At 38.3% G+C, this 9,751-nt stretch overlaps 1 protein-coding gene across 1 annotated transcript; it reads left to right on the top strand.

Moving 5' to 3' along the window:
• Positions 1–3,877: 3,877 nt before the first annotated feature.
• On the top strand, positions 3,878–8,792 carry LOC116246375 (uncharacterized). Its single transcript, XM_031618234.2, has 8 exons — positions 3,878–4,192; positions 4,663–4,731; positions 6,055–6,183; positions 6,716–6,798; positions 6,882–6,957; positions 7,543–7,728; positions 8,078–8,206; positions 8,349–8,792. Exons 1-8 carry the CDS (start codon positions 3,893–3,895, stop codon positions 8,508–8,510), a joined length of 1,134 nt encoding a protein of 377 aa, XP_031474094.1. The 5' UTR covers positions 3,878–3,892; the 3' UTR covers positions 8,511–8,792.
• Positions 8,793–9,751: the final 959 nt, after the last annotated feature.

Below are 9,751 nucleotides of genomic sequence, written 5' to 3'. Positions count from 1 at the left end.
GAATACTGTCGCTAAACATGTAATATAATATAGACACGGGTACATAAGCTCGTCGAAATCATTGAATTCTTTTCACATATATTACTATCTCAAAGCCTCAACTGCACCAAAGGCTTGAGCATTGAATTGTGTTGCAGTGCTTTTATTGCCATTTTGGCATATTCGTTTTGGGTTTATGGCTGGTAGGCAGATTGTTTCTATTTAAAGTGAGCGAATGAGAGCATGGCCTCACTTGCATTTCCTCCATTGTGGGTGCGGGTGGCGTTCCATGCAGTTGCTGAGCGGAGGAGCGGGATGAGGATGCTGCCCCGATTCTTGCGCATGAGGGGGCAAAAGAGGGGCACATACTAATTCTCTAGTAAAAAATTTAAAAACTTTAATTCAGTTCGCTCATAAAAAATTTCTGGCTCCACCGCTGACTATGAAGCGTGAAAGTGACTGCTTAGAATGGCTGGGCCGCCCCATTCAAACTCTAAATCATCACTGGTACTATCATGCCTGTTTTTTTTCTTCACCCCACAGCCTAACAACAAGGAAAATTTCATTTTGGAGCTTCTTTTTCTGCTTACAAATTTAAAAGAATGAGCTACCAATTACCTCATATTGCAATTACCAACAATTTTTTATTTCCTAAATTGCTTTAAGCTGTTCTTATATAACAACAATTAATGAAAAAAAAAAGCCCAAGAAAAGGAAAAAGGTTCTTTGATTGTAACCAGCCATCAATCAATCAAAACGTGGAAAAATAGTTGCTAATATCAACAAGTTAGTTCTTAAGTCAAAAGTGTTATTTTCTACCCATGCTAGCATATCTACTTTCTTGTGCATTCATGCACGTTTCCAAATGTGCATCGGAAATTTCTAACCATCACATGTATAACATGTACAGACGAACATGGGCGAAGCCAGAATTTTTTCATGAGATGTCGAATTAAAGTTTCCAAATGTGCGTAGGAAATTTCTAACCATCACATGTATAACACATACATATCCCTACGAACAGGGGCAAAGCCAGAAATTTTTCATAAGATGGTCGAATTAAAGTTTCCAAATGTGCGTAGGAAATTTCTAACCATCACAGGTATAACATGTACAAATCCCTACGAACAGGGGCAGAGCCACAATTTTTTCATGAGATGGTCGAATTAAAGTTTTTAAATTTTGACTAGGGCCAACATATCATTTTTCAAAATTTTTATATAAAACAAGTGAAATTTTTTAAAATTTACATGTAATTTTTTTTTTAAAAAAATTGAAACAGGGCCAAGGTCCAAGCAGACCCTACCTTGTCTCCGCCTCTGCCCAGAGAAGAAAACAACGTTGAAAAGGAAAGTAACTGGTAGTACAAGTGGACGAGGAAGTACGAAGTTAACGTGCGATCCAAACCTAACCGGTTTAATTGCTTCTTCTGCCCACAAAGAGTCATGACATTATAAAGCATCTTTGAAAAATGTCATGTTCATGGACAAGAGAAAACAGAAAAGAAGAGGAAAAAGTGCAATTATACGTTACCATGTGCCAGGTAAGGGAATGATACATTGAACATGTGAATATTATGTGAAGAGTGCATATATCTATATTGAGCCAACCTAACATGCGCCTCATAGTCAATACAGTGAAATGAGTTTCCTGTTTGTCTCCTTATGAAAATCATTGCTAAACTTGGAGAAAGCAGATCCCAGTTAGAGGAAAAGGAGCAAGGGAGGAGAAAGTCACAAGAGTGGAGAAAGATCCAAAAAATTAAGCTCAAGTTAGCTAGGAGGGACCAGGGCACAGTGAGGATATATCAAAGCTAGGCCATTTTCAGCAAGCGCGTGCCTTCTATGGAAAAAGGACCCAAATTAGTACTTTATGGTTGTTATACAGAGATTATCTATATAAATTTGCCTTGGGCAAGGGAAAATTGGTTCTCATTTGGATAAGATTTGCTTCCTAGTTTTGTGTTACCAGAGATAAAATTTGGGTGTTATCAAATTGTTTGCTTCATTTTGTGGGATCTAATTTACTTCAAAGTTTTCTCCTTCTTATAATGTATCTAAGATAATGAAACATAATATTCAAGGTGGTATCAGTTAATGGTTCAATATTCGGACCTAAGATTCCACATGAGTAAATGTGTGTGTCTTAATGAGAGTGGATGGTAACGCTCCAATTTGAAAAGTTTAATCTCATATTCGAGATTGTAAGATATCTTCAACCGGGGCCCGACTTTTATCAGGTCGGCCCAATGCCCTGGGTAGTTCCATATGCATTTCAGAACTCCAAGAAGGGTATTTATTCCTCTTATATATGCTGCTTATACTACTCATGGCATGACATTAATAGAACACGAGACTTGTGATTTTTTTCATGAAGAATTTTAAGAATGTTCATGGCCTTTGGGCATATTCGATCTAAAAACGCTTTTGTGCATGAGATCTTCACAACTAAGGCTCCACAATATTGTTCAAACTTGAGAATGGCAGTCAAAATCCTGCAAGAAACGTGAAAGGAGGGCACCAAATTAATTAACAAAGCCGGCACTTTAAATATAAAACAAGGAGTCTAATCTGTTAATATCATGCAACAATTTCAAGATGGCACAAGAGAGAGAGGACTTTAGTTGATACAGGCGATAACATGCACTTCACGAAACGCATTTCCTGTTTAATATCAAGTCAAATACTTCAAAACTAAGCGAGGAGTCTTTCTGTACCTCTTCTTTTATTGTTTTGTCACACTCGTGTGTGACGATAGTGCTAGATCACATGCGGGGCACCGGACCACCAAGTTTTATTCTTTTAAGAGTGGCCTTTTTGAGAGGAAGAAGCTTAGAGATTAATTTATTGTAATTAAATCCATCCCTCTCCTGTAAGCAATTGACGAAACAATATGATCCTAGTTTATTGCTCAAGGAATAAATCCGTCCTTCCTTTTAATTTAGGCATTGAGCCAGCCCCATATGTTAGTCGGGCTGACCAGGGTGGGTCCAACTAAACCTGATTTGGCTCGATCTATCGATAAAGTACTTTTAATATTATTTTTATTGATATAATTATATATATACATAATAGTTATATGTATATATTATTTCACATTAAAAATAATATTTTTTAATTTTAACCGGACCAGGCCAGGCCAGGTTTGGGCTTGGGTTTAGGGTGTTGGGCCGAGCCCAAGCTGTGGAGCCTAACTCTGTATCGGGCCAGGCCAACTCGATGCCCATGCCTACTTTTCAAACACTAAAAGTTCATTAAAAGAATGATGCGTTCAAATCAATGTCCAGTATGCTTATATAATCCCATGGGAACTGTGAAATTTCAAAAAGTTATACAAGATTAACAAATACAGTATAGGATCTAATTTGTTTGGATCATATGGACAGTTGATAATGTGTGATTACTTTGGCGAAATATCTCAAGCGTGGTTATACGTTTTCGACATAACTAACTGCTTGGATGTTTCTTCTGTGCCTAAAACCTTAGAACCAGGAAAATATTTCCTCCACATATAGCTAAGATTTTATAAGCAGAAAAAGGCCATCTTCTTAATCCTAAATCTCTATAAAAAAAATTCAAATATATGCATTGAAGAAGCACGAATGTTATGTCAACTCCAAAATTTTTGAATACGTTGATCACATTTATACAACTAAATCTTTCTAGTTGAGCTTCTTGCTCTATTAATACTTAATATTGAACCTAAGAAGGTGGATGGAGAGACACAAAAATACTCATATCTTATGGAGCACTTACATACATATATAAGACAGATGTTTAAAGATGCTCATTTAAAAGTAAAGACATTTTAAGAGACTGGTGTGGGCAATTGCCCACACCAATCATGGCTCCATCCACCACGGCCACTGTTTATTTTCATGTAGCATGGAATTAAATCCCATTGTGGAGCAAGCATGCCCCCAAGTAGATGTTTGCGCTTGGCCGCAGAGCAGGCGTCCACTTCTAAACGCTTCTGCATTCTCTGGTGTCAGATCGGATCCGATCCATTTATTGACTTGTTTTGGGTCATCCAAAATGGACAGACACCTTTGTGTCAAGCGAAGAAGGGCCGGGGAGCCCCAATAGTTCCTCTTCTGCTTCGAGGGTTTCGACTTTGGGGAAGACAGAGAAGAGGAAGAAGAAGAATGAGTGAAGAGCTGAGCATCGACGAGCTTGCCTCGAATCTCTCCACCTACAAGGAACAACTCCACCAGGTGATCTCTCTCTCTCTCTCTCTCTCTCTCTCTCTCTCGATTTGAAACCTTCCGCGGAATCGACTCTCTGCTTTCGTTTTCGTGGGGTAGTTCCGAAGGAAAATTACCCACTCTGGGATACTTATTTACGTATTTTGAGGTGTTGGGGGTTTTGTCCGGGGATTCATCATTCATTCCCTTCACTCTTCAACTTAGGATTCTCAATTTGGCCTCTTGTTTGCTAGGTGGAGGGGCTTTCGTTGTGCAATATTTAGTCTCATATTGTTGTTTCTCTATCTTTCTTTTTATTTACCTTTCCTCCTCTTATTGCCCACGGTGAAACTTCAGTTCGTCCGTTTACTTTCTTAAACAATTGAGTTAAACAGATTCGTTGGTGCAAGAAGCCTTTTCAATTTTTATTTTCTACTCTATTTTTGCGACATGCGATTTCATAACATGATTCCTTCTTTTTGACCTCTTAAAACAAACAGGTGAAAAAGCTCTTAGAAGATGATCCGGAAAATTTCGAGTACAGAGACATGGAGAAAGAACTCCAAGAGGTGAGATAGCGCTTATTCTGCTTTTTGCCCTCTGTTCTATTAGATTTTGTGTTTCTGCTTTTCGTCACATAACTTCCTCTGTTCACAATTTTTTTTTTTTTTTTACTTGAACTGGACAACTATGGCCGCTTCTTTGTTAGACGATGTCAGAATGGGAACCAATGAGAAAATTGTGTAGTGCTTTTGCACTTGTACCAATCTGCTCTAACATAATAACACATTTGACGGTCTCGGTGGAGTGGTTTCTATATATGTTTTAGGATGAAAAACACTAGGTATCTTTGTCGTTTAAGAGGTGCATCAGACTAAGTCTCTTCTAAACTAACTCCTGGTGGCTTTCACACATTCGGAATTATAGAAATGTGCACCAGGCGAATGCTGTATGAAAAATGCGGTCATGGTGGTTTGCCTTTAACATGATCATGTAGTTTGATAACAACTTTTGAACTTTTGAGGGCTCCTCATTTCAAGTGTAAGAATTGGCCTCGACTGAAAAATCGTTATTGAATTGGTAACAACTAGCAAGCTTTTTTTGAGCCAGAGTCACTTGATTGACAACTAACCCTTTACACAGACAGCATCTCACTCGTGTGCTTGTTTTGGAAGGCTTTGTTTTTGGTCTATGTATGGTTTTCCATAAGTTATGATAGGCTTGCATTTGAAGACAAGCTCTAATGGGTTTCATTTTTCATTTTCAAATAGTTTGGGCTTCAAATTTTGGTTTCACACTAGCATTTGGAACAACTGGTGATTAGCCCTTGTTATAAAGATATCGTTGGGACAGAGGCCAAAATCAGGATACTTTTCGTATTTTTCACTTTTAACATTCAATAAGTGGTACGTTTTTGCCATTTCTCAAAAAAAGCAGAAAGAAGGAAGAGACTCTGTGCATGGATAATAATTTTGGTTTTTGCTTTTCTCCTGTTGAGGAATTGTTGATGTTGTTTAAGCAGGGTACTATGATTGAGATGCATGGCCACATGGGAAAATTCTGCACGGATTTCCATTTTTATTTTTTCTTTGTTTGGGCTTTGAATTTTCAAGGTGAGCGTTTTCACGGTTGTGGCTTTGGCCATGGGACCTTAGTGGTTTCTAGTGGCATAGCGCACTACATCAAGATGCCCATCATTCTATCTTGGTTCATGTGCAGGTGATATGTTCTTGTGATCGACTGCCTGCTTGCTCCATCCATTATTACAGATGTTCCCTTCTCACTCGAATCCTAAGTTCCGCTCACATCTGTTTTTTTCTTCAATTTAGCTAGTAAATTTGGGTCAGTGTTTTGGTTTTTTGATGTTTCTGGTAAACTGGCTGGTTATGTAGGTCATTTCTTTGACCGAAGAATTGCTGTCAACAGCCAAAAAGTCAGAGTTGACAGGGTTGGCCACTAGTATAGATGCAGATGCTAGTCCTGACCTCCACGAGGTGAATGAGACATCTTCATTTGAAAGGGTAATTTCCTCTTACTTCTTCATCATTGTTGTTTGGTACTCGAAGTTGTTAAATGTGTGCACATATTCAGTTTTTGACAATTGACTGAAGTTTAGGTTAATTACACACATACTGCATGTTTAAATTGCCATTTTGGGATCCGATTAAAGTTGGTCTTTTGGTTGGATGTTCAAAAAGTGAGTTGAATCTGAAAACTTGCATAATCATGTTCCTCCAAATGGCTGCATGCAGCCTATATCCTGATTCACTTAGAGATATTTAGGATGGTGTCTAAATTTTAGTATATCTGATCTGGTTCAAGACTGTTCAGTCTCTTCCTTAGGTGGTGTTCAAGTGTTGTTATATCAGATCTGGTTAGTGTTAGCCTGTGATCCTAAAGCAAATTCCTCTTTGAGACGAAACAGAAACAAATGGAGGTTCTGCATTGGGAATATTGTTATTCAGTTTGGGTTCACAACTTTGTTATGGTGGTTGAGGTCTGGGTTCACAACTTTGTTAAGGTGGTTAACATGTTACTTTCATGATATCGCAGGCATCAGGCATTTTTTCTGGGTCATATGAGCGACTTCCTGTTGGCTCAAAAGTTCAAGCTGTGTGGAGTGAAGATGGAGAATGGTATGCTTTTTAAGATACTCTACTACTTTCACTGGTACCCCATGTTTATTTGTCTTTGAGACGTATGCTATTGTAATGCTTAGGTATGATGCTACGATTGATGCTGTTACGGCAAATGGATATTCTGTATTCTATGATGGTTGGGGGAACAAAGAAGAGGTATTGTCTCATTCTTTTTGTTTTATTTTGTGAACATCTTTTGGTTTTATAAATTATATTTTTGAAGAAAAATAGTGGTTGTCCTCCTTTTTATGTTCTTCTCCCTTTTCTTGTTTATGATTTTGTTTTTCTTGGTGTGCATCGGCATCCTCATGGATTATATTCACAACCAAATAATCTTCATCAATATGAAAGTAGCCAGGATTTCCTTTCCCAAGTTGTATTCAATTGACTTTTTCAGAACATAGATTTCTTGTTGAAATAGTTACACTTGAAGTTCTCATTTTTATCTATTAGGTCCCACATGATCGATCATGGTCATCCAATGTTGTGGCTGCTGGGGATTTTTTTCCCTTGTTTTGGTATATCATTTTGGTTTATCTGATTTATTTTGATAATCATAATCACACATCCCACGATTCCAAGTGTGTGTCATTTTTGTGGATAGCTGGAATAGGATACGTTTATTGAAAAGTTAGACTGAAGATTTTGCAGCTGGTAGGGCTAGCTTGCTGATTATCTTGGTGGGACTGGAGAACGATTTGTGACTAAATACTTGCTCGATTGTGTATTGTCTATTTTCAGGTTGATCCGGACAATATAAGGCCTAGACAAGAAGGAAATGTTGATGCTTTGGTGGAAGCTGAAAGAGAAGCTGAAGCCACCAAACAGGCCATAAAAAGAAAGATTGCTCAAGCAGCTGGCACAGATGTCTTTTCCCGAACTTTACCTGCCAAGCTTCGCATTGAGCCTAATGACCCTGAAGATGTGGTATGTGCTATTAGAACTTTTTGTTTGATCTTTTCAGACTCATGCACAAGCACCATTGTGACGTGCATTGACACCATTTTTATGGGCATTGCCATTTTGGACCTACCCAGCAACTGGATTGTTGGCCGTATGATTTGCTCAACAAAATTGGATTAGCGACAGATTTGACTTTGTCTGTCACCCAAGAAACTGGATAGTTTCTGATAGCTTGGGTTCAGTCTGTTTAGTTAAAGGTTTTTGTTAGTGCCAACAATATTTATATTTCTGTGTAATATATTAAGAAAAATGTTGAATTATTGATAAAAATGTTTATGGTCATTCTCTCTATTTTGTCAAAAATTATTTTTAGAAAGCTGCTAAGAGAAAGAAGATACACGCCTTCAAGTCAAAGGTTCGCCTCGAGCAGCTTGAGGTAACCCAAAACAAGAGACAAAATGCCTGGCAGCAGTTCCAAATGAGCAAAGGTCAAACCAAGAAGGTACGGATGGTTCAATTAGTCTCAGCTTAACTTTTACTATGCAGCATTGTGGAAACACACATACACCCATCCTTTTCCATATAATAAGATTTTTCTGTAATTCTGTGATTCCATTTCACTTTATTTTTTTTCTGCTTTATAGGTTGGTTTTTTCTCTGGCCGCAAGAGAGAGAGTATTTTTAAATCTCCAGACGACCCCAAAGGTAAAGTTGGTGTTACTGGAAGTGGCAAAGGATTGACGGAGTTCCAGAAGAGGGAAAAACACTTACATCTAAAGGGGGCAATAGCCGATACTGAAGAATAGGCTGATGTTATACTTCTTTTTTTCCAAGTGCTGATGGATGATTCTCCTCACCTGTAAAAAGGTGTTCGCAGCGCACAGTTTTCCATTTGCATATGTAATTTGTCATGGAGACAACGTTCAGCAGTTTATGCATGTATACTGCAGTTGGATGCCACTGGTTTTACAGAATGTCAATCTGGCCATCGCAGGAGCGTTCATTTGACCTACCCCTACTTTCCTTTCAATAGGACCTTTTGTACATGACTCTTGAATTTGCCTGTCTGAATCGCCTGTTTGAAATCAGCTTTTCTGCTGTGGTTCTTAGCTGATAGGGAAACAGGAGTACTGCAAGACCGGAAGATCCTTTCTGGGCGGAATACTGCCGGATCTTAACTTTTTCCTTTCTGCTGGTCAAATATAGCCTCTAACCTGGTGGATTGGTTTCATGTTCATGTTTGCTGTCCCTCAAATCTCTGTGTCTCAGCTGTCAAATATGTGTTCAGGTCCTGTCTGAGAACCCAGTGCAAAAAGAATTCATCAGACCTGAATGAGAGGTCCAACGGAGTGAACTTGAACTTCTTAAAGGCCTGAAAATTTCGGGAACGTTCTGTAGAAATAGACAGAAATCATCTCCCGTTATCCACAGAAATAAATCTTCAAAAAGCAGAACAAAAAACCAGGCACCGGTGTTACCAGTTCAGAGTGAGCGAGAGGCTTGTGTCCCATTGATCGGAAAAGAGCCTAAGATCTATTCCTCTTTATCTCCAAGGTCCTGTGCTGCATCAGCATAAGTAAATGGCAATGGTACAACTTTAATTCAGGTATCATGCCCTACCACTCAAGATGCAGGGGGCATGGTGCTTATGATAATTAAACTAGAGATGCATCTGTTCATGTACTTCTGGTTTGTTATCTTGGTATCAGACTAACAGCAGATGGATTTGATTTTGTCAAGAGCGTCATGTTTCAGCCATTTTCATAAATTTTAAGAATTTTATTTTAATTGTCGTATTATTATTATTTATTTATTTTGTAAATGACCTTTAAAATTTTACGGCTGATTTACAACTGATTCACCAAACGAGTCTCGGCGATTGTGTTCACAAACATGTAAAATGTAGACACTGAACAAGACCAAGATGGAAAAGGGGTTTAAGGAAGGAACCTTTGTTGCTTCTGCAGAACGAAAGGGAGGAGATGGCAACATGTAAGATCTAAAAGTGGTTTATTGAAGCAGGAAGATTCATAATTTCCACATTCAA

Source organism: Nymphaea colorata, chromosome 1 (assembly GCF_008831285.2).
Source record: "Nymphaea colorata isolate Beijing-Zhang1983 chromosome 1, ASM883128v2, whole genome shotgun sequence".
Taxonomy (NCBI): Eukaryota; Viridiplantae; Streptophyta; class Magnoliopsida; order Nymphaeales; family Nymphaeaceae; genus Nymphaea; species Nymphaea colorata.
The sequence above is the reverse complement of the archived record's forward strand: the minus strand, read 5'-3'. Positions and strand labels throughout refer to the sequence as shown.